The 25,133-nt window shown below is 40.1% G+C and overlaps 1 protein-coding gene and 1 long non-coding RNA gene across 2 annotated transcripts; one reads left to right on the top strand and one right to left on the bottom strand.

The window, feature by feature from the left end:
* On the top strand, positions 10,343–16,484 carry LOC8070933 (vacuolar protein-sorting-associated protein 11 homolog). Its single transcript, XM_002447618.2, has 5 exons — positions 10,343–10,747; positions 11,299–11,472; positions 11,617–11,943; positions 12,527–14,305; positions 15,725–16,484. The coding sequence occupies exons 1-5, from the start codon at positions 10,490–10,492 to the stop codon at positions 16,079–16,081; spliced, it is 2,895 nt and encodes a 964-aa protein (XP_002447663.1). The 5' UTR covers positions 10,343–10,489; the 3' UTR covers positions 16,082–16,484.
* On the bottom strand, positions 23,373–23,843 carry LOC110436214. The gene is made up of 3 exons (XR_002454009.1): positions 23,721–23,843; positions 23,520–23,630; positions 23,373–23,427 (listed from the first exon to the last, which is right to left on the bottom strand). It is a non-coding gene; the product is annotated as an uncharacterized LOC110436214 (long non-coding RNA).

Genomic DNA, 25,133 nt, shown 5'->3' with positions numbered 1-25,133 from the left:
CGCGCGCGCGCCCACCAGCCGCCGGCCTCCGTACGTGGTCACGAGCGCAGACGCAGGCACGCAGCGGCGCACGGCTTTTCCCACTCCACTGCGGCGGCAAGCGGCATCCAGAGAGCCGTTGGCCATTTGGCATTTGGGGACGGGCATCCCAGCACAGAAAAAGATGATAGCAGTTTTTATCTACCCAACTAATACACCAACTTTTTTTTTTAAAATCTACACAAATAAACGCTAAATCTATACAAAAAAACGTCATCAAGCACTCCCTCTATCCACCATAAAAAGTGTACATAGGAAAACATCATCATTATAATGAACTGTCCAGATTTAGTTGAGTCTTATCTCTCCTTAGCAACGCTGAGCCAGGTTCGATTCCAATCCTGCGCCCCCATCTTCTAAATTTTTTTAGAAAAAAGTATGAAACGAGATTTGGAGAGAGAGAGACCGGGTGGGCGGCGACCGACAGGTGAGGTGTCTGTGGGCGTGGAGGCCGTGGGGTCATGGCAGTGGCCTACGACTCCACGCTGTCATCGCTGCCGAGCCGAGATCAAGAACCTCCACCTTCACGCTGCCAAGCTCGAGCTAGAGGCAAAGCTCACCGAGGCCGGCCGTGAGAACAAGTCCCTCACCAAAGAGACACACTGCGCGCATCGAGGGGATCTTCATGCAAGCCCGTGAGGAGAGGTCACCATTGCCAAGTTCGCCACCGCCTCTGCCGAGAAGGAGGTCACCTCGCTCCGCGCGGAGGTCCATCACCTCGAGGCCGTTCTGAAGATCGAGAAGGGTGAGCACAAGAACCAGTTGTGTTCATTGGTTCCTTCCTCTCATTCTTGGTCTATCAATTTTGTTTGAGGTTTCAGGTCTAAACATCCCGCAAGGCGATGATGGCCTGACCCACTTCGGCGCATGTAGAGAGACGCCATCACTGTCGATCTGCCTCTTGACAGGCGATAGGTATCCCTTGCTCTATCTTGTGCTCGATCATTTGGATCCTATTGATGGCGCTGGTGGAACAATGCAGCTGTTTTACACACGACGCTTGTGGAACAATGCAGCTACTATTAGCATGCAAATGTTGAGCATCCAATTATACTCATAAAAAGCAAAAACATTGATTACCTGATGAGCCCAGCATGCAAAGAATAGATGGCATAGATGAAGCAAAGAACTATATTCTTTTTTTCGAAGAACCAGCGGCAAGAACATGCCCGATATGTATTAATAGAGAAGAAGTTTTACAAAAATTAATTAGAAAAAAAACTCAAGAAAGAGGCAACAAGACCACCACCACACGAAAGCACAAAGACCTGCGAACCTCAGAAGCAACAATTGTCGAACGCCACCTTGCGCACCACAAATAACAAGCAAACTGAAGGGAGGGAGTAGGTTCTCCATAATGATGCCTCCAAGGAGGGAAACGACATTTGTCGATGCCGTCAACACTAACCGGAGAACCATGGTTTTTCAACCAAACTCCGATTAAAGGGGCCTCACAACAATGCCTCCAACAAAAGATGGAACCAAGCGACGACCACCATAGATGCCTAGGATGGAACGAAGCAAACCCAGCCCAGCAGCCTCGCCAACGCCGCATCCCAGCCACCGACAGGGACCATCCACGGTCTTGCTGACGGATGAGATGTGAGCACGCGCCGCTGCCGTTGCCACGCCGCTGCCACCCAAGCAGCAGCGCTAGCACCACCACCCGCACACCTTGTCGACCACAGGCTGCTGCGACCTTGCGACCGCGTAGCGCGAGTTGCGCCTGCGCCGGAGCCAGAACAGCGCTGGTGCCGCTGTCGCGCGCCGCCGCCGCTGATGCGCTCCTGCCCATGCCGCTGCTGCCGTCGCATCCGTGCCTGAGCCCGAGCCCAGGCCCACGCTGCTGCGCTGCACCCGCCATTGCCACGCCGTGCAGCCAAGCTTCACGTCACAGGGAGGCGGATCCACGACCCCGCCCACCGGATCCGCGACACCGGCCACCGGATGTGAAGGCCGCGGCACAAAATCCATGACTCCTGTGGCCCAAGAGTTGGACACACCCAAAAGTGTCAATGTATGTTTCATTCAAAAGTGTTCCCGAAATTACTTATGAATTTGTTATTATATGTTAACATTATCTTGTGTACTCTCACTAAAAATTATTTCTAAATGAAACCAGACCTTCAGAGCATACCAAAGTTGCTGATAGTGAAGTGAGTATCAATAAAACATGCTTACTTCTGTCTTCTTGCTTGAGTTGTTTTGTACTTATGTAGTTGTAGTTTGATGTCTGCATGTATTTTTTTTCTTGTGTTTTTGTTTTTACCATAGTATTAGCACAGAGACAATATACTAGTACGTAGGAATAGAGCGTACGGACGCACCGGCCTCGATCGTCTATTCCTTAGACCTGTTTGGGTGCTTCCAGATTCTTCAAATCATCGGAATGCAAGTAATTTTTTACACATCTGGAAATGGTTGTTTACCACTTGAATTTCAAGAGAGCGATAGACAGCCAATTCTAGCTTCAACAGATGGCCTAATAAAATCACAAGCTAGCAACTGAGCATCCAGTAAGTGATACTTGCAGTGTTTGGCTGATAGCCAGCCATACTTTGATACATTTTACCTTAGGCAAGTTTGAACAAGTTGATAGATGTCTAGTTGCTAATTAAACTTAGGCATCAAAATTTTAGGCTCCATATGTCATAAAGTATAAAAGTATGACAAGATTCTTTAACACATGGTAAAGTATGACTCTAAAATTCTTTGTCATACTTTTGTGGCTTGTCATACTTGCCTAAATTAGTTATGATAGTTTATGGCTGAGAACAAACAACCCCTAAAATATGATCAAGCAAAAATATTCAAGAAATAGAGGAACCATGGCCAGACGAGTTCGCAATTTACCGGTGTAAGTTGATTTCAAATACAACTCGTCCAAGCATTGGATCAGACCTGAAAAACTTTTAGGATGGTATTTTACACTGTTTTTTTTATCTAAAATTGACCTTTCAAACATGACCTTAGGAATATCACTCGAAGCAAGTAATAAACCTTGTTCAATAGTGTTGGTATATATAGCACCTCCTCCTCTCCATCAACCAAACAGAACCCCAAAGGCACCACTTCACTGCACTACAACCATGATTCCCACTCTCTACAGTAAGGGCATGTTTAGATCCCAAATTTTTACATCCCAAAAGTTCTGGCTGTAAACTTTACATCCAAATAGGTGTTTAGATGTTTCCAAAAACTTTTTGGTTTGCAACACATAAGACAGATTTACCCTTATTTAATACTTGATTTGGTTCATTAATTGAAGTACATGCACATGATTGCTGGGGTATACCCCGTCCAACTCGGGTCCCTAGGTACTTTTTGGACAGTTTTGGGACTCAAGGGTCCCAAATTCTAAATCTTTACAGCTCATGGTTTACAGATGTCACACCCTGGCTTTTAAAATAAGACCAGAGTCGTCATATGTGTGCCCAGAAAGTCCACACATACAACAAAAGAATATAAATATCAGAAACAATGTTATATATAGCGGAAAACATATTTATAATAACACTTACAAAACATCAGAGTACGCGGAAACAGTAGCTAGAACTTCTTAGGCTCCATTCTTCTCAGGGACGGTTGACTGGGTGCTCCGTACGCCAAGCACTTCTCATAAGCTTCTAGAAAACTCCATGACATCTTTATCTTTCTTCTGAGCAGCACTTTACTACACACTGGGGGTGTGGAGGAAATAGCAAGGGTGAGTTCATGTCGAACTCAGCAAGCACAGACGGAAAGTAATGACATGCAAGGCTTAAAACAAGGTAAAGCTGACTTGGTTTGACTGCGGTAGCATTTTAGTTGATCACTTTTAATTATGACTATTATTAGAACAACCTACTACTAATTATGAGTAGCATAAACCCAACCCTTAATTAGTGTAAGTAGTAATTAGCATCTTTTAAATGACTATCCTAATAATTATAGTAGTCCAGGGATTAACCTCAATTATTAACACAGGATAGCAATCCTGCCAACACGGAATAGCCATTCCGCCAAAATACGAGGTAGCAACCTCGCCAAGTTCCATCTCCAAGTATCCAGTGAATCCAATTTGCTCATCAAGTGAGGGTCTGGGTCGCTCGTGACCGTGAGCACGGCTGATATATCAGTTTTACACTCTGCAGAGGTGTGCACGTTCACTCCAAGTCGTGATTCCCATTTGCCCGGGGTCATGACTCCCCAAAACACTGCCAAGGTGAGCAGGCAGAGTCTCACTACGAGACTTTTCACAGGGTCCAACTAATAGGATGCCACTCGCAAGTTTTCGCCAGGGCGCTCGACAGTCGATACCCATAGCCATGGCGTACCGAGCAGCCGCTAACTTAATATTCATTACCCAAGTTACTTCCTCACGCCTACCCGGAAAGTAACACCCTACCAGCGGAGGTCCTGATAATTAGTCAAGCCAGAGCCATATAGCTTGGAGCTGCACTGTATGTCCCAGGGGGCCGCTCCCTGATTAAGTCCTTACGGAGAGCAGAGACGGGTACGCCCGGCAAACCGGACCACCAACAGTACCCGCTCCCCCTGTCACCACCATCATCACGATGCTCGTAAGCATCCAACATCGCCATCACCATAGTGACCAAAGATTCAGTATAGTTTAAGCATCAAGTTGAGTAGAGATTATTACTTGTTTAGGCATGTGTATAAGATGAGTAGAGCAGCTAAGCAAACCTAGTATAGCCTAGTCTACCCATATACATAACCCCAGGTGAACAAGGAATAGTAAGTAAAGCTAGTCATGTCCTTAGGGTTTGCATTCATTGGACACATGCATGTAAAGTAAATGACATTAATGAGTAGGTTCAAAATGATCAAACGGTGTCTGGACTTGCCTTTATTCCCAGCGTATATCTGCTCAGAAGTCTTTGGTTCCCATCTTCTAGATCTCTATCTAGATCTCTATCTTCTGCTTCGACTGTCGGTCCTCAGCCCCTGATCTTCACTATTGACGAATCACGCTTCTTCTACTCGTAGCAACCAAGCAACACAAACAAACAAACAAACAAACAATCACGACTAAGAACAAGCATCAGTCAAAAGAAAAGCTTAGAAAGAGCGCACTAAACGACACGGCTTATTGCTACGATCGTGATGGATTGAGAACGGAGCTATCGTTAAATGGACACGACTATCGGGGCTTGCAACAAAACGGAGAGAAGACAGACTATACGCTGGTCGTATTTTATTAGATGTAATGTGGTGATAGATATTTAAGAGAAATATCATAAAATAGAATTAAACAAATTATAATTATAAAAGACGAAGTATAGTTCTAGTTATATTCTATTTATAAATAAAAGGTATATATATCATTTAAGTCATTTAAACATTTATGATTTAGGAAGCATAAAGCAAGTGAGAGCAACTAATCGAATCATGACATGCTTCCATTTATACTAAACAAGTTATAATTAATAAAGAATCCTTTAAATTGATATTAATAATGTTAGCATTTATTTATTTATAAAAGATCTAAATTATAAACATAAGTTACTTTTAATCAAAAAGAGATTAAATAAATATTAAACAAATTAATTATATACTTTATGTCTAACTAAAAGAATTATAATTAATAAATATTTAAGTTAACATTAATTAAATTAATATTAGATTATAAAAATACTGAAGTGTAAACCTAAATTGTTCTTTGTAGATTAAAAGGGCATTTAGTTAGACATTAATTATTTTGTATTTATGGTGAAAATCTAAACGGTCAAACGAGGTAACTACTACTGCTATAGCGTAGTTTACGACGATAAGAAACTAACGCGACAAGAACGGGCTCAATCGGAATTAAAATGCGCACTCTATGGCTAAAACAAGATCAGTGGCAAAGATGTGAATAAACAGAACATGTTTTTATACTTTAAATAAATCAGACGGCATTTTATAAAGTTTTGGACTGCGGGCACCATTTCTATAAAACGCAGGGGCTAAACTGCTAAAAATAGGACTTATTTATAATTATTTTTGAAAAGAAGTGGACTGAGGGTTAAATACTACAAAGGCCGAGGGCCTTTTTGCAAAAGAGCCAGGGCACCGTGGGATGGCCAGCCCGGCTGGCCACGCGTCGGCTTGGGAGTGGCCTGGTCCACGGTGGGCTGTGGACCGCGCGCGGGGCGGTGGACCACGGGTCCACGGTGGAACGCGGTCGGGCCAGGGGCGGTTCGTGCGGCGGGGAGGCACCCGGCCACGGCGGTGCGCCATGGCCGGCCTTAGCGAGCTCGCTGCGGCGGCGCAGCGGGGCATGGGGAGCGATGCTGAGGGCACAGGCGCGCAGTGCGGGCCGCGGCGAGGCCGACGCGCGCGTTTGCGGGGACCGGGAGTGTCCGGGAAGGCGGGTGCGCGTGGCGGGGCGGCTCAGCGGCGGCCGCACTACTCCGGCGAGGGCGCGCACGCGAGAGAGATCGAGAGAGAAGGTGGGGGAGAGTCCGACGTGTAGCTCACCTCCGTGCGGAGCTCCGGGGGTGGTTCGCGTCGTCTGGGAGGCGGCGGCCGACGAGTTCGACGGCGGCGGGGACCTTGGCCCCGCGACTATGGCGGCGGCACAGCGCGGCTGGGCTTCCGGGTGGCGGCAGCGTTGCCCTAGGGCTCGAAGGAGGGGCGCGGGGTGCAGCCGAGGGCCTTTATAGGCCGCGGCCATCCTCGGGGGACGCGTAGGCGCTCGAAGGGGACGGATCAACAGCGGGGAGCGCATCCCGTGTGATGCGGGCAGGAGGTTGGGGATGGGCCTGACGAGTGGGGCCCGCAGCGTCAGCGGCTGTGTGCGACCGACAAGCAGGGCCTGTGCGGCAGCGGCTCGGGGGCGAGGTACAAGAGGCGGGTGCAAGGGGGTTGGGCCGGCTGCTGTGCTGGGCCCGGCCCAAGAGGGCGAGCAGGGGGGAGTGAGGGGCTGGGCCAGAAAGAAAGGGTGCAAGCCCAAGTGAAAGGAAAAGCCTTTTTCTTTTTATTCAAAAGGGTATAAACCAAATTTGTCAACAGCTTTATAAACCAAAATTTCATTTCTTAATTTAAGATTACTTTTAGAATTTATTTTCTTCACTACTTTTGGAAACAAAACATATCTTGTTAAAAACACATTTTTAAATTATTTTTCAACTCAATTAGAAATTAGTTTTCAAATATGACTTTTGGAGTTTTATTTTTCCGAAAACCGAAAGGACCTAAACGTGGCTCGCTCGAAACTTTGAACTCTATTTTTTTTACACAAGCCAAACAAAGCTAGGGCACACAGCATACATTAACAAAACACCCTTCATTTATCTTTATAAAGGTTTTTTTAAAAAAAAATTCACATTTTTCTCATTTTATAATGAAAATAATTAATAAAATCTTGTAATATTTTAGAAAAAATTTAAATCCTTATTTAATTTAGTGTTTTCTAATAACAATCTAAAATTAAAAATTTTGGAGTGTTATAACAGACCCCTGTTTAGATCCATTCTTCCAAAAAGTGTGCATTTCTCCAAAACATTTTGGTTTTTGGCTGCATCTAAACAGACCCTAAAAAGGTCACTACAAAAGCTAATAAGAGTAACTTCCTCTACCTCTTCTACAAAGTGTAGTATGCATGTCCTTTATGAAATGATTTTTCTCTGTGCGGAAGAGAAGACATAGGCAAAGGCATAGCCAAAAAATTTATTTTATAAGCTCTTTTTTAAAATATTCACATTTATACCTGCTAAGCGAAAATCTCATGTTTAACCCCCATGGGGACAGTGCCATGATCTATAGCGTCAAGGTAATACATCTTAGGACATAACCCATGGCGCCGATCCTTTATTGTCTAAAATAGGATTTAGATACTTGAAGAGTATATAAATATAAATAATTTTTCAAAAAAGTTTAAAAAATAAAAAATAAGTTGACCGAACCCCATAAGCCCATACGATAGGACACGCGGACGAGCAGCGACAAGCGACGTGACTGTGCTTGCACTAGAGAAAGGCTGAGCGGAGCGGACCGAGCAGTTGAGCAAGGCCCAATAGCCCATCAGACATCATCCCAAGTGTGGAACGACAGGCCCTAGCGTCAATCTCAGAGGATATTTAGTCCCCTTTCATCCAAAAAAATTTTATATTTTAGTCTATCATTTGCATAATAAGACTAAACAACATGCAATTGCCAAAAATATGGCTATTCTCCATTTTAGATTTTGGCCTCAAGATGCTAAAATAGCCCAAAAGAGCCCCAAGAGTCCCACATGAGGATAATAAATTCTGCATTTTTTAGATAGAACTAAGGGGGTGTTTAGTTCTCTTCTATTCCAAAAAATTTTGAGTTTTAGTTCATCATTTTGAATAATAGAACTAAATACCATGCAATTTTTTTTTGAAAAAATGTGGTTATTCTCCATTTTGGATTCAAAAAGGACAAAAAGAGCCTCAAGAGATCTCATGAGGGCAAAAAATTCAACATTTTGGATGAAACTAAACATAAATCTGAAAATTTTGGTATTTTGCATTCCATCGTTCCAAAGTAGTTGGCATTTGCATTTTGCATTTTATGGAGAATTAAACACACCCTAAACATAACCGTATTTTTTTTTTGTATTTTAACATTCCAAAGTATTTATTTAGTTCCCCATAAAGAGGGTGTTTAGTTCCCTATAAAATACAAAATACAAAATGCCAACTACTTTAGAATGATGGAATACAAAATGCTAAAATTTTCAAGTTTGTGTTTAGTTCCATCCAAAATACAAAAATCATTGCCCTCATGAGGGCCTCTTAAGGCTCTTTTGGGCTTTTTTGACCTCTTGAGGCCAAAATCCAAAATGGAGAATAGCCACTTTTTTGCCAAAATTTTGCATGGTGTTTAGTTTCATCATGCAAAATAATGGACCAAAACCCAAATATTTTTTTTGAAATAAAAGGAGAACTAAATATCCCTAAAATGCAAAATGCCAACTATTGAAATGGTGGAATGTAAAATGTCAATTTTTTAGAGTTATGTTTAGTTCCATCCAAAATGCAGAATTAGTGCCCTCATGAGGGCCTCTTGAGACTCTTTAAGACTTTTTCTTGGCCTCGTGAGGCCAAAATCTAAAATAGAGAATAACCACCTTTTTGTCAAAAAATTTATATGGTGTTTAGTTTTATTAGGCAAAATGATGAACACAAATCCAAAATTTTTGAATAGAAAGGGAACTAAACACCCCCTTGGCATTTTGCATTTTTTGGGGAACTAAGGGGGTGTTTAGTTCCCCATAAAATGCAAAATGTAAAATGCCAACTACATTGAAATGATGAAATGCAAAATATAAAAATTTTTATAGTTATGTTTAGTTTTATCTAAAATGCAGAATTTATTGCTCTCAAGAGGACCATTTGAGGCTCTTTTGGGTTTTTTGCCTCTTCAGATCAAAATCCAAAAAAAGAATACCCATATTTTTACCAAAATTTTTGCATGGTATTTAGTTTCATTATGCAAAATAATAGACCAAAACCCAAAAGTTTTTAGGCCTTGTTTAGATCAAAAATGTTTCTGGATTTTGATATTGTAGCACTTTTGTTTTTATTTGACAAATATTGTCCAATAATGGAGTAACTAGGTTTAAAAGATTCGTCTCGCAATTGACAGGCAAACTGTGCAATTGGTTTTTGTTTTCATCTATATTTAATGCTCCATGCATGTGCCGTAAGATTCGATGTGACAGAGAATCTTAATTTTTTTTTAGTTTTTGAGGTGAACTAAACAAGGCCTTATTTCTCGTCACATCAAATCTTTAAACACATGCATGCAAAATTAAATATAGATAAAAAAGTATAATTAATTGCACAGTTTGCTTGTAATCTACAAGACGAATCTTTTTGAGCTTAGTTAGCCCATAGTTGGACAATAGTTATCAAATACAAACGAAGTGCTAAAGTGTTAAAAACCAAAAAAAATTGCTGACTAAATAAGGCCTAAAAAGAGGAATTAAACACCCCTTAGTTCTTTTTTATTTCAAAAAATTTTAGGTTTTGGTCTATCATTTTGCATAATAAAACTAAATATCATATAAAATTTTTGATAAAAAAATATCTATTTTTTATTTTGAATTTTGGCCTTAAAAGACTAAAAAGCTTAAAAGAGCCTCAAAAGACCCTTATGGAGATAATAAATTTTACATTTTAAATAAAAGTAAATATACTTAAAAATTTTAGCATTTTTCATTATATTTAAAATAGTTAGCATTTTGCATCTTAGACGAAATCCGACCGAGCCGACGAGCGTCCGCATCAGGGAACCGCGCCGCTGGCACGATCGCATCTCGGTCCGATCAACCTCGCGGTCGCACCACACGCACACGCGGCGCGCGTAGCCAACCGGTCCTCGGCCTCGTCTCTCGCTCGTGGCTCCTGCACCCCAGCCGGCCGCCGAGCCCGGTCCCGATCCCGTCCTAAACCGCTCGCCGCGCCGGCCCCGATCTGCCGCATCGCGTCGGGCCGACATGTACCAGTGGCGCAAGTTCGAGTTCTTCGAGGAGAAGTCAGCCGGCCGAGGCGGCGGCGGCGGCGGCGGGGGCGGGGGATCAGCAGCCGCGGTGCCTGCCGAGATCGCGGGCCGCGTCACCTGCTGCTCGGGCGGCCGGGGCCGCGTCGCGGTGGGCTGCGACGACGGCACCGTGGGCCTCCTCGACCGCGGGTTCCGCCTCTCCTATGGCTTCCAGGCCTACGCCTCCTCCGTCCTCTTCCTCCAGCAGCTCAAGGTACCGCCCAGAACCCTTGTAGCGCATCTGAAGCGGCGGCGTTCGCGGCCACCTCGCAAATTTGTGCGACTTGTCGTCAAATTACTGGTTAGAATACTAGTTAGTGGTTCCTACCACTGGATCATGTGTAACTCACTAGATTGGGTGCATTTTAGAAACAGATTTACTTGTTTCTTTTTTACTACATGAAAATTAGCTGCTAGGTATGACAAGCCATGCGAGTTTTACCAATCTTCGACGGCCACCTCAGTCTTGTACTGTGGCTGAGTAAGCAATGCCAGAAATCGTTCCTGAAATTGGACTAAAATCTTGTTGGATTAGTTGATTTTGTCAACATTTAAGATCAGTGATTTTGTTTATTCTGTCCTATCAAATTCCCTACTCTTTTGGTGGAAAAAACTTGGTTCAATTGGGGTACCAGTACCATTTGTCATTTGCATATTGCCCCATACTGCTGTGTCAAACATTTATTCACACTGTACTGTTTTGTTGTGATAACTACAGCTACATAATGAACCTAATTAACAACTTATATTGGTCTCTTTGATCAGCAAAGAAATGTTCTTGTCACGGTTGGAGACGATGACCAGTCATCTTCTCAGTCATCGGCAATCTGTCTAAAGGTTTTTGACCTCGATAAAGTACAAGAAGAAGGATCAAGTACAACAACTCCTTTTTGTGTTCAAATTTTGCGGGTTTTCACTGATCAATTTCCTCAAGCTAAGGTAAACTCTCTCTCTCTCTCTCTCTCCATTTTGATCCACATGTTGTTTATGTCATATTATCTCTTGTTCTAATAATTTGTATATATGATGCGGATTGTAACATCTTCTTTGAGTGTAATTGGCATATTTTGCTGTGTTTCGCAGATTACATCATTTATGGTTCTAGAAGAAGCACCACCCATACTGTTGATTGCCATTGGACTGGACAATGGTTTCATTTATTGCATCAAAGGTGATATTGCACGTGAGCGTATTACACGTTTCAAGTTGCAAGTTGAGGCTGCTTCAGATGGCAGCACAAGTTTGCCTATTACTGGGCTTGGTTTCCGAGTTGAGGGGCAAGCACACCAGCTCTTTTCCGTAACTCTTGGCTCTGTAACCTTGTTCAGCTTGCATGTTCAACCACCAAGGAGGCAAACACTTGATCAGATTGGTTGTCAGACCAATGCTGTAGCAATGAGTGACCGTATGGTAAGGATGGATTTGGGCACACTCATCCTTTTTCCTTTTATTTAATCCTATATAGCAATATGGATCATGATTTTGTTGTAGCCTATGTGCTTTAGGATGCAGTTCACAACTTGAACTAAGTTTTGTTAACCAGGGCCGTGTTGCTAGTTTGTTAGCATAACTATCAGCTCAAACTGCAACAAGCGAAAATTTGTAGAGGTTTAATTTTCGTACCATAAACTATGTCCTGTGATACCCTACCCTTGTGAGGGAATGCATGCCCATTGACCAAACAGGTTTGTAGTATATTGTAGTTATTCAACAAAGGTGCTAGCCTGTTACTAAAGGAACTCTCAGTCCACCAGATATCTACCCAATTGATTACAGATGCCAGCCAAGTGGGTTTGTTCGCAAGATGATGTATACGTAGTTTTTTTTTAGAAATATCTTAGCTGGTTTAGTTTGAGCAACTGATTAAACTTTTTTTAGCGTGTAGTATTTGACTACTAAGGTCATGCCTATGTTTCCCTCATACATGAGCATTTTGTATTCAGATTTATCTCATTGAACTGCAGACCTTACATATTTGATGTTCACCAAGCAGGACTTAATTATTGGTAGACCTGAAGCTGTATATTTCTATGAAGTCGATGGTAGAGGCCCTTGCTGGGCATTTGATGGTGAGAAAAAGTTTGTAGGTTGGTTTCGAGGATATTTACTCTGCATTATTGAAGATCAGAGGACACAGAGGAGCACCCTTAATGTTTATGATCTTAAGAATCGGTTGATTGCACATAGCATGCCTGTGGGGGATGTTTCACACTTGGTATGTGAGTGGGGTTATATTATTCTCATTATGGCGGACAAAAAGATTCTGTGCATTGGAGAGAAAGACATGGAAAGTAAGCTTGATATGTTGTTCAAGAAAAATCTTTATACGGTTGCAATCAATCTTGTACAAAGTCAGCAGGCTGATCCTGCTTCCACTGCTGAGGTGCTGCGGAAGTATGGTGACCATCTGTATGGGAAACAGGAATATGATGAGGCTATGTCCCAGTATATCCACACTATTGGTCATCTTGAACCATCGTATGTTATACAGAAGTTCCTTGATGCAAAGCGCATCTACAACCTGACAAATTATTTAGAGAAGTTACATGATCGAGGGTTAGCATCCAAAGACCACACCACCCTTCTTTTGAACTGCTATACCAAATTGAAAGATGTGGAGAAACTTAACCATTTCATCAAAGATGAAGATGGGGTAGGTGAGATCAAGTTTGATGTGGAAACTGCCATAAGAGTATGCCGCGCAGCTGGATATCATGAACATGCTATGTTTGTGGCAAAAAAAGCTGGGAGGCATGAGTTGTACTTGAAGATTTTACTAGAGGATCTTGGTAGATATGACGAGGCACTGCAATACATATCTGGCCTCGAGGCAAATCAAGCAGGTCTTACTGTAAAAGAATATGGGAAAATTCTTGTGGAACATAGACCTGCTGAAACAGTTGAAATACTGTTAAGGCTCTGTACAGATGTTGGAGATCGTACGACGAGAAGAGGTTCGAACAGTATGCACTTGCTTATGATACCATCCCCAATGGACTTTGTGAATATATTTGTGCACAGCCCACAATATCTGATGGAATTTCTGGAAAATTATATCAAAACAGTGACGGATTCACCTGCGCAAACAGAAATTCATAATACCCTTCTGGAGCTCTATATTTCAAACGATTTGAGCTTCCCGTCTATCTCTCAAGAAAATGAACATGAGAATCACTATATCAAAGAAACAAAAGGTAAAGAAACTGCTAATGGCTATAGGTCAGGAATAAAGGAAAAAACTGATCTTGGAAAAGAAGATCCTAAAATAGCAAAGAATGTTGTTGATAGGAGACGGAAAGGGCTTGCATTACTCAAGTCTGCTTGGACATCTGAGATGAAAGATCCTTTGTATGATGTTGATCTTGCTCTCATTCTTTGTAATACTAATGCATTCAAAGATGGGTTGCTCTTTCTATATGAGAAATTAAAACTTTACAAAGAGGTTATAAGTTGTTACAAGCAAGCACATGATCATCAAGGTTTAATTGCATGTTGCAAGAAGCTGGGGGACTCATCTCAAGGAGGGGATCCTTCTCTGTGGGGTGATCTATTGAAGTATTTTGGGGAGCTTGGGGAAGATTGCTCTAAAGAAGTTAAAGAGGTCTTGACCTACATTGAGAAGGAGGATGTTGTGCCTCCCATCGTTGTGCTGCAGACACTATCAAAAAACCCATGCTTGACACTCTCAGTCGTCAAAGATTACATTGCTCGCAAGCTTGAGCAAGAATCAAAGCTAATTGAAGATGATAGAAAATCCATTGACAAGTATCAGGTTAGTAACTTGTGAAGTCATTGCAGTATCTATTTCCCATTGTTATTCTTAGTCTTTTCTTTAATAATATTTAAGAGTAGGCATTAGTATTGCTTGGTTCGTTGACAAATAGAAGAAAAAAGTACTCCCTCTATCCTAAATTATAAGACATTCCAAAAATCTTGGAGAATCAAAGCATCTCAAGTTTGACCAAAATTATATTATAAGATAATATCATTTATTGTACCAACTAATTATTATTAGATTTTTTATTAATTATATTTTCATAGTATATCTATATGTCATCAATCTTTATAATTCTCTCTATAATTTTGGTCAAACTTGAGATGCTTTGACTCTCCAAGATTCTTAGAATGTCTTATAATTTGGAATGGAGTGAGTAATACTTTAGATATAGTACAAAGCAGAGTCAGTCTAAAATTTGTACTTGGGAAATTGGTGTTAAGTTGTTTGTTTTAACAAATTATACGAAGCTTGTTATGAGATGATACTACTTCAGATATAGTTCTTTAAATTGTCCCCCCCCCCCTCCTGTACCCCTAAATCATGAGTTACTAACATTGTGGCTGGAGGTAGCACAGCATCCAGCAGTTATCCTCAGTTTACTACCAGGTCCCTTTACATTTGATGAACCTATGAATGGAGGCAACTGAACATATTTCTGCACTAACTGGGTTTTCCTTTGATAGGAAAAGGGTTTCTATTGGGACATGTCTCCCAGTTCACTGAATTTTGACAGTTGCCTTTTGCATACCATGCCCTATTGTGAATGTTATTTAAGATAGTGTTAGTTTTTTCACTTTTACTTAATCATGCATCATAATATGATTAGTTAACTGTTCATACCTTTTTTAGGACATTGCCATTTTTATAATATGCTATACTCTCGTGTCAAGAGCGGTTCGGGTAATATGGGCAAATATTGTAGAATATAGCTTGTTTGGTGGAGCTTCCAGTTGATATGCTGCCCACTTCGGCTCGAACAAAGGTTCTAGGCTACTAGGAAGTTGTCTCTACCTAGGGGGTTTTGTAGTCCCCTCTCCCAAGACAGGCGAGGGGGGGGGGGGGTCTCTCACTGTGGAGTATGGCATTGAAATAAGAATATCTGAATACATTTTGTTTACATGGGAACAATGAAATTCTGGAAGTTAACATCAACATTAGAGGTTTACTTGAATAGAATTAATGCTCTATTGGTAATGCAAATTGATCATGTCTATAAATAAATTGACATTCCTATAACAAGCACACTCACAAGTACTATATCTTTTTCTATGTCTTCTGTATAAAAGATTGCACATCATAACCTTTCTTAGATGTCGCGTGATTTATGAGAAGATGTTTGAAATTCTACTAGTAAGAGTGAGTCTGTCAATTGAGATAAGGGACATGCTGTGAAACAATACCATTTTTTTTCAGGGGGAGACAGATTTGATGAAAAGGGAGATAGAAGATCTCAAGACAAACGCGAAGGTTTTCCAACTGAGCAAGTGTAGTGCGTGCACTTTCACCCTTGATCTGCCCGCTGTCCATTTCATGTGCATGCACTCGTTCCACCTTCGCTGCCTTGGTGACAATGAAAAAGAATGCCCAGAATGCGCACCTGAATATAGATCTGTTATGGAGGCAAAGCAGAAGCTAGAACAAAACGCTAGGGACCATGATCTCTTTTTCAGGCAATTGAGGGGTTCGAAGGACGGCTTTTCTGTCATTGCAGACTATTTTAGCAAGGGCATAGTGAGCAAGACAACCGTACCTCCTGAGAACGGGCTATAGGGGAAGGACCACTGGTACTCTGTTGCCTTGTACAGCATTTATATGGTGTTATTTCCCTTTCTTGGCAGTTGATGATATGTGAGTGTGTTCTCTGCGTTCGTCAATTATAGCAGGAAGTACAGATAGCAAGCTTCTTTCATCTACAGGGTTATGTTAGCTGGCCTGTATCATCCATGCCGTGAGTTTATTATTATTATTATTATTATTGTTCTCGATTTGGCATTGTAAATACTCATTTCCGGCAGCCCCTTTCTGATCCCAAATGCTTTTGCTTAGACATTGCAGTTTCCAGCATTGAGTGTTGATGTTTGGCTCGCACCCTTCTATTTTTGAAAGCAGAAGTATTATATGGATCATGTTTTTGTATCTCTGAGCAATATTGCATCTATCTGGTTTTGTATCATTTCGCCATTCCGTCATACTTTGTTGCTAACATAGATCCTACTGCATGTGACATGCATTTCGCAATCAGTGTCAATTTTCTGAAACGCTGCTGCTTAATCTTCGGGTCAGAATCGTATTTCACTCCACCTGGCTTTATTCCAGATGTGGCTTTCAGGCCTTACTGCCATGCGACCTATGACTATGAGCATTCCTGAGTTACTATTTGCAGTTGCAGCTTGATTGCCCCTGCTACAGAATACAGAGTAGCGCATGTGCTGGAAGTACGCCGGTCACAGGATCACACGATTGGGTGTTCCTTTCGTCCGTAACGCGCTACAGAAAAATTCGTTTCTTGCATTGCATGATTCATCTGAACCCTGATCAAAGCTTCAACTACTGCTGGTCCCATTAGAACATGGAGATGTTCCACTGGAATAAAAGTAGTACTAGTATGTATTAGGGAAAAGAAAACACTATGGATTGCAGCAGGGGACATTGGAGAATGGTAGAGATCTAGGATCATTTGCGGCTAAGATGGTGGTAGTATGGGTATTCTTGTGCACTTCCGTTGCAATTCACAAACATACGCACACTTTCTGGCTTTACCTTAAATATTGTAAGAGCACCTTCAAGACACTAGGTAAAACTATATTCTAAACTACAAGATTTAGTCATTGTGTAAAATAAAAAACTCACTCAAAGTATAGAGTTCTACAACAGCCTTGTATAGGATAGTTAGTGAGGACGACATGCTATATATAATAAGCAAAAGTTTAGGGATAGCAAACTTGCTATTTTAACAACTAGATAGCACAATTGTTGGACTTTAATTTTTGCTTTAAAATATAAAAATAGCCTAGATAATATGGATAGCATATTTGTTGGAATTGCTCTAACAAAGTTTGTCAATTAGCAAACTTAATGTAGTTTAGTTAGTCTTCAGCTTACCGTGAGGATTGTAAGAGCATCTCCAAGAGACTCTCTACATTCTTCCTAAATGATAGGAATAGCAATTTTGGTGAAAAACCACTCTCCAACATCTTTTTTAAATGGTCATCCAAATATAGTCATTGTCTATTCTGGATTTTTCGCTAGCCAAATATAAAAGACGAGAATGACTCTCTAGAGTGCGCATGAGATTTAGCAAAACTGTTGGAAAATAAAAAAAATATAGAAAGCAACTTTTATGCAAATGGCTCTCCAAATGATGATTTAGAGAGTGACATTTAGAAAGGCTCTTGGAGATGCTCTAACAAACCCAAATACTCTATCCGTTCCAAATTATAAGGTGTTTTGGTTTTTCTAGATATGTTGCATTTGCTATGTATATAGATATACATTATGTCTAAGCGAATTTATTAGAGAGTAGTTACTCCCATGTGTATATCTCTAGATTTATGGTGTATATGGCTCACGTACTAGACTTTCTAGGGTACTACACATGACAAGTATGTAGGTATACTTAGAGTTTATGATTATACTTGTTTTATATAATACTATCATAGTATTAAAAATATAGGCTCTTTTGAAAAATTTGAGTAGTAAAGATCTAGAGTATCTCAATATGCGTATATCAACATATTCAAACTGATAAATGAGTATATACACATACACAATATGGTTTATTGATCATGGGAGTAACTACTCCTGAGAGTATATAAAATGCACCTTTATGTCTAAATACATAGTAAAAGCAATGTATCTAGAAAATCCAAAATATTTTATAATTTAGAATAGATTTAGTATAATTTATTTTTGTTAGATTTATTTATGATGTAACCTATCTACACAAAGGACTTGAACCCCACATTTAGGCCCCGTTTGGTTTCCTATGTTAAAGTTTAGTCGCATCTCATCGAATATTTGGACATATGCATAGAATATTAAATATAGATTAAAAAATAACTAAATGTGTAGATTGAGATTAATTTGCAGACATATTTTTTAACCCTAAATAGTCTATGATGTGACAATATGGTGCTACAGTAAATATTTGCTAATGACATATTGATTAGGCTTAATAAGTTCGTATTGTGGATTATTGATGTAATTTGTAATTTATTTTTTTATTAGGTACCGAACACCTCATAAGTCACCCTATGTAACATCTGATGTAACATCTATTAAACTTTAGTCCTAGAACATCCAAACATCCCCTTAGCCTAGTTGATTAGTTTTTTTTTTGCCAATTTTTAATGCTAGCTCACGTGCTTGTCAATAATAATAATAAATATATTGGTGGGTTAGTCGATCTTAAACTTTCTTCCGAAGCAACGTCAATCTTGGGCCTAGGTTTTTTAGATGTTCATGTATGTGCATGATTTATAGAGATATAAGTGGACGTGCTTAGTGGGGATTTGTATATGTACCATTTTCATATAAGAAAACGTTTCAAATTAATCTGACGGTAGAGAAAACGTTTCAAATTAATCTCATGGTAGAGATGGAATTGCCAATTCCGGAAGGGCATTTAACTAAAGGAAAAGTAAAACATGAATAACATGGTTCCATAAAAGGAAGAAAAAAGTGGATGAAGTAAGGATGGGATGAAATGAGGATCTTTTGGATCTCATCTCTACAACTAAAAGTTACGAAAAGGACCCGTCTACCACATGTGGTGAAGCCATGACTCCAGTTCCCTTTGTTGACACATAGACCCCATCACTGACACATGCACATAACCAATACAGAAGTTATCTAGATTTGCGTGCAGTGACCATGTTTACAAACTTAAAAAATCATAACCGCAAAGCCAAACATCTAAATTAATTTTCGATTACACCATCAGATTTCTTGCAATAAATTCTTCAAAACAAGATCCCACATGGATATATTTAGATAAAAATATTTTAATAAACATTTATCTTATAAAACATTAATTACGGTTGTTAATGAGTATGTCTAACATTGTGGTTCTGTTTTTCTGTGGAAATTCATAGGGTATTAAGGGGACCTTGAGCTTCGAACTAAAAAATAATCTTGTACCTTTTTTTTCAATCCGATTCTATACTTAGTGTCTCACGAAGTGTTTCTTCCTTTGTTGGATGGTTTGATTTCAAGTGTCATTGGCCTTGCTACAACCCATTTATAGTTTTAGTGATGCCCTTTTAAATTTGCATGTCAGGCAATTTGTTATTTATTGGCTGCATACATGGGGTGAATAAAAAACTAATGGAAATAAGGAGAGAAAGGTTGGACGAGCGTGTTCAGATGTAAATTGCTACCAATCAAGAAGAAAGTGTTCCTCTCGCATGTCTTCCTATTGAATTTAACAAATTATTTATGTCTAATAAATCAGTTATTTTTAGTTGATTAATCATGGCCCACGTAAGAGTACTCACAATGCAGACTCTATTATAAAGTCTAAAGTTATTTATTACCTCGAACAATGTGGACTTAGAGTCTAAATAAGACTTGGAGTCTTATTTTTTCTATCTCTTTCTTCAATAAATATATTACCACATCAGCAAAATACTATAAATAATATGTAATTAATTATCTTGAACTCTGTGATAGGGCACTCACAATGCAGACTCTATCATAGAGTCTAAAGTTATTTATTACCTCGAACAATGTGGACTTAGAGTCTAAATAAGACTTGGAGTCTTATTTTTTCTACCTCTTTCTTTAATAAATATGCTGCCACATCAGCAAAATACCATAAATATTATGTAATTAATTGTCTTGGACTCTGTGATAAAGTCTTGCATTGTGAGTGCCCTAAGAGATCATAGCTTACAAACTAGACTTACTTGAGCATTTATGTCTACCCTCCATCCATTTATCGGAGTCATCTTACCAAAAATATTTTCTCCAAGAATCAGAGTCATCTAAGCTAGGGACCACTATTTTCATCTTTTTCCACATGCGGCTCCTCACATTGGTCTAATTAATTCAACTGTCTGCATGCAACTCCATTCATTAGCTGAATTAATTTCCCCCTGGTCACTGTACACGACCCTAAAATGACTCCCATAAATATATGGAAGGAGTATAACACTGCATGTCTCATGTATTTTACTTATTACTTGAGTATTAAATTTTGAAGATTGGATTCGGGAGGTTTGTAGTACATAGAGGTGATATCTTCACTACAGTCTAAACAACTTAGGTGTTGATGGTAGACTTTAAATCATTGATTTCCAAGCGACACTAAGCTAAAATGAACTATAATCTTCGCTCACAATTTGCTTGTCCATACAAGGTGTTTTAAGATGTTTGACTATACAAGGTGTTTGGTTACCCAAACCGAAACCATGATGCCATAATTTTTTTTTCATGTGTTAGCTGAAAATTACTTAAAAGTATGTTGATTTTAAAACCCGTAGCAACGCACGGGCATTAACCTAGTAAGAAAAATAAGAATGAAATGAGGATCCTTTGGATCTCCTAACAATGGTTACAATTAAATTCTACATCACTATCTAAAATCACTATGAGAATAGGTCCAAACAGGGGCTAAGTAATAGTAGAGATAAATCAATTGTTTGTATTGATGAGCAGTAATATTTCAAATTTGGTGGCTACATGATGGCTTTAAGTTTTATAATTTAGGTTAGAGGATTAGGATTTCATGCTTGCCGAGCATGATGTGGTGGCTGACAATGATATGGACAGTGTGGCGATCATGAAGGACACAAAGAGCACAACAGTTGGGTTATGCGGATATGGGCAATGATTTAGAAGGATGATGGGCACGAATTAAAGAAGACGGAGAGTGAGCCTAGTGATGACATCAAACAAAGTAGGTTGGAGAATGAATCTAGCGGATCTTGTGGGATCGTTGTGTGCTTCCAAATCTATGTCTTTTTACCACTCTTAAGAAGTGATAGTTATTGAGTCTTACTAACATATGATTAACTAGGGTACAAAAAATATTTGCTCCCACCATTTGTAAGTAATTTTAGCTTTGTATTGAGTTAAACTTATCTTAACTTTTAACTATTTTATAAAAAGTATATTAACATCTATAATGTTTAAGTGCACTATAAAACATATTTCATGATTTATGTTATAGCTTGATGTTATAGATGTTTGTGCATTTTTCTATGAAGATACTAAATATAAACCTTGCTAGTTGTAAAAACAAGACATGTTCAACTTGAAAGAAGCAATTACACTTCACTCGAGATTATCACACAAATGCTTTGCTATCTGGTATGCTTATTCTCTAGAACTCTATGGAAACATTTCTATAACCATATTATAATTATTATTGTTTCTGCAAAGGTGAGCGAATTCAATTGAATTGAGGGCACTCCCAATACAGAAATCATCATAGTTTCTATAGACATTAATTATGGTGCCACCTAAGCATTTTGCTGATGTGGCAAGGTAGTTATTGAAGAGAGAGAGCAAAAATCATAGAAACTGGGTCTAACTTATAAACCATGTCTACACGAAATCCAAGACATGAAGTGATATGATTGGTTGAGAATTGAGAGAGAATGAATATGATTGGATAACAAATTATTGTATAAAAACTATCCATTGGAAGTATAGTTTCTATGCATAGTGTCTATAGATATTAATAAGTATAGAAACTACATGTAATTTCTAGCATTGGGAGTACCCTGATAGCACAATTATATACCTACTTGCATATAAGTCTAAAACTAATAAAAATATATGCATTAGAGTAAATCCAACCCCCCCTAAAGACATTCTTCTCACATCCAATCCATGTCAATGACAATTGCCTATTTCTGTATGGTGGAGCTTAATTAGCGACGAGCAAGACCACCGTTGAGACATTACCCTGAAATTATTCGCAATTTCAGACTCCAAATTTAAGAAACATTGCATGATCTAACACCATAGAAACTTATGCATATCACTACTACAGTCAGGTACAACAGGGGCGGCTAAATAAGCTCTGTAAGGGCGGTTGGACCAGCTGCCCTTATGCAAACGCTCTTACAATGGAATTCACTGTAAGGGCGGTTCAACACCAGCCGCGCTTACAGTGGCCCACTGTAAGGGCAGTTGGAAACAACAACCGCCCTTACTAGTGACCACTGTAAGAGCGGCTGGTGCTTCCAGCCGCCCTTATAGTGAGCATTTGCAAGGGCGGCTTGTGTCTCAGCTGCCTCTATTGTCTGCATTTGCAAGGGCAGCTCAATCTAGAACCGCCCCTACAGTTATTTTTCAGAAAAAAATAAAAATTACAATAATCGAGTTGACAGCACAGCACAGCACCACATACATATATACATATATAATCAGATTCTCAACATCACAGATTCACAACATAAATATCCATACATATACACAGCACCATATTTCAAGTCCAAAATGTTTCCAAGTCCATTACAAATCCATCCAAAAGAGTCCGAAATTTTTCAAGTACTAATACAAATCGATCACAGTCCATTCCAACAAGTTCACATGTAATCAACGACCTAGACATAGCCTATCCCACTGACGGAGGTGCTGGTAAAGAGGATTGCTACCTAAGTCGGAATGTGGGTTATGGTAATCACCTTTGTAATAAACAACATGGTCCATTATAAAGTTGCAAAGGTCACCGACAATCTCTAAGAGGTCATCATCCCTGTAGACATCCCTTTTTAGTCCTTTTTCTTCTTTCCACTACAAGATCATAAAAGACAAGTTTAGGTCTAGTGTAAAGAAGAGATTGCAAAGCTAAGTGAGAAATACTATGTTTTCATACTACAACCCACAAAGAGATTCAAACTTACCAATTCAGGGTGTCTCCTGTAGCCTTTTGTGTTACTGATGAAAGCACATACATAGTATCCACAATGGAGACTCCCTGGCCTTTGCTTGGGAAACTTTGTTTCAATTTGCAAATGGAGATGTCAAGTATAAGTACTGAAAAAATTAGTAATTTTATGCCAAACTAAGTCGCACTTACTGAACATAGAGATTTGAAACGCTAGTGGCTCCCCAGACCTGGATCATGCCTTCCTTTGTGATTCTTGACATAGGCCCTGAATGCCCTGTTTGAATGAGAATCGATGTGACTTACAGTATGCAGAAGTCGATATTAAAGTGAATCATATAAGGTTACTAGGATTACTAATTTGCTTACGTAATGAGAATTGACATGAAGTCTTTATATGTGTGAGGGTCAAAATCTGCAGAATCACAAATCCATGCCATGTTCATCCCGACATCGACACCTATGACTATCCAGTGATTGCTACAACAATTTTAAATAAACACATAAGTACCTTTGCATCAAAATAAGATAAACCGAACAATTGTTAAGTATACAATTAATCGAACTTACTTGAAGTGGTATGGAATCCATATTGTTTCGAAGTGTTGGAGATTCTTTAAACATACGGCAATCCACGCCGCAACCTTAAGAGACTCTTCTCTTATTTTGGCCGCACGGATCTTTTCTTTCTCCGCCAACGTCCCTCCAGCAGCTAGTTGTGGCGCATCCAATTTCCATCTCGATGGGTAATTAAAATTTATTTGTGCTATAGGCATAGGGTCTACATACCCGGCTTTCGTTGAGCGTGTAGATTTCATAAAGTGTGCTTGCATTCTAAAAATCATGACGTAAGTTAGTTTTAGCAAAATCCAACTAGGTTACTTTCAGATCATATCAAGAGGAAGAGGACTTATAGGCACCAAGTGCGAATCAGATTCATCGACATTGAACTAAGGTGAAAGCATGATTGGATATCGCTGAAGTCAAAGGCAATACCCGAAGCATGGCCTCCAAATGTGCGAGCAGGTATTACTGCTTCCAACACATTCAGTTCTGTACGTGAAACATGCAAGTAGTACCAATCATGGAACCTTCTCATTCCATATGGCATCTTACATAAGATCCGGTTTGGTAGGAAACGTTTGCCTTTTACATATTCTTTCGGGCAATCCTTTGACCACTTGATGGTTTCAACATCTGGATACTTTGTTATCGTTGTGTAGTCTGAGGTGTCAGTGGGCATCCTGTAGGCAAATTTGTTCGGGCCTTGGTTCTCAGGCTTGAACTGGTCATGAGCATACCACTTGTACATACCCGAGACGTTCATATCCACAAAAGATTTTGACCCTGTTGACCTTATCATGATGGGGATCTTTTCACGAGCTTCACATACTAGAGGGAGTAGTTCTTCATGTGTCGGCGGTGCTTGTTGAAAAGTCTGTGCCATCTCATCATGGCCTTGCTCGGGGCGAGCTGGAGAAGGTTGTGGCTTAGGAGGCACATGTGGTGTCTCGTCATGCTCTGACTCGGCACGAGCTGTAGAAGGTTTTGGGCTATGAGGCACATGTGGTGTCTCGTCACGCTTTGGCTCGGCACGAGCTGTAGAAGGTTGCGGGCTCTGAGGCACTTGTGGCGTCTCATTCTCTGGCTCCGCATGAGCTACAGAAGGTTCACCTATTTGAGGCTCATGTGGCGTCTCATCATGCCCTGGCTCGACCACTTGCTCGCCAGCGGTTGGAGAAGCCGGTGCCCTCTCATGCATCAAGTGGTCCTCATGAGACGGTGAATACACCTCTCCATCCTCAAGGTGGACTCTCTCCAGGTGTACATCACTTGGAGTTGGCGAGGAAACATTCAACACAATATCCTTTTTGTACCAGAGGATGAACTGTTTCATGAGTAGTCCAAGCTCACGAATCCCCTCGCTAGTTGGGTGTTCAATCTTATGCTTCGCGTACTTGGGATTCACGGTATGCACCTCAA

The sequence above is a fragment of the Sorghum bicolor genome, chromosome 6 (genome assembly GCF_000003195.3).
Source record: "Sorghum bicolor cultivar BTx623 chromosome 6, Sorghum_bicolor_NCBIv3, whole genome shotgun sequence".
In the NCBI taxonomy this organism is placed as follows: Eukaryota; Viridiplantae; Streptophyta; class Magnoliopsida; order Poales; family Poaceae; genus Sorghum; species Sorghum bicolor.
The sequence above is the reverse complement of the archived record's forward strand: the minus strand, read 5'-3'. Positions and strand labels throughout refer to the sequence as shown.

Bases quoted from the DNA above. Each gene is read 5' to 3' on its own strand.
- LOC8070933 (XM_002447618.2), top strand. From the start codon at position 10,490: ATGTACCAGTGGCGCAAGTTCGAGTTCTTCGAGGAGAAGTCAGCCGGC. The intron at 11,473-11,616 runs GTAAACTCTCTC...TGTGTTTCGCAG, and splicing joins ATCAATTTCCTCAAGCTAAG to ATTACATCATTTATGGTTCT. The intron at 11,944-12,526 runs GTAAGGATGGAT...TTCACCAAGCAG, and splicing joins TAGCAATGAGTGACCGTATG to GACTTAATTATTGGTAGACC.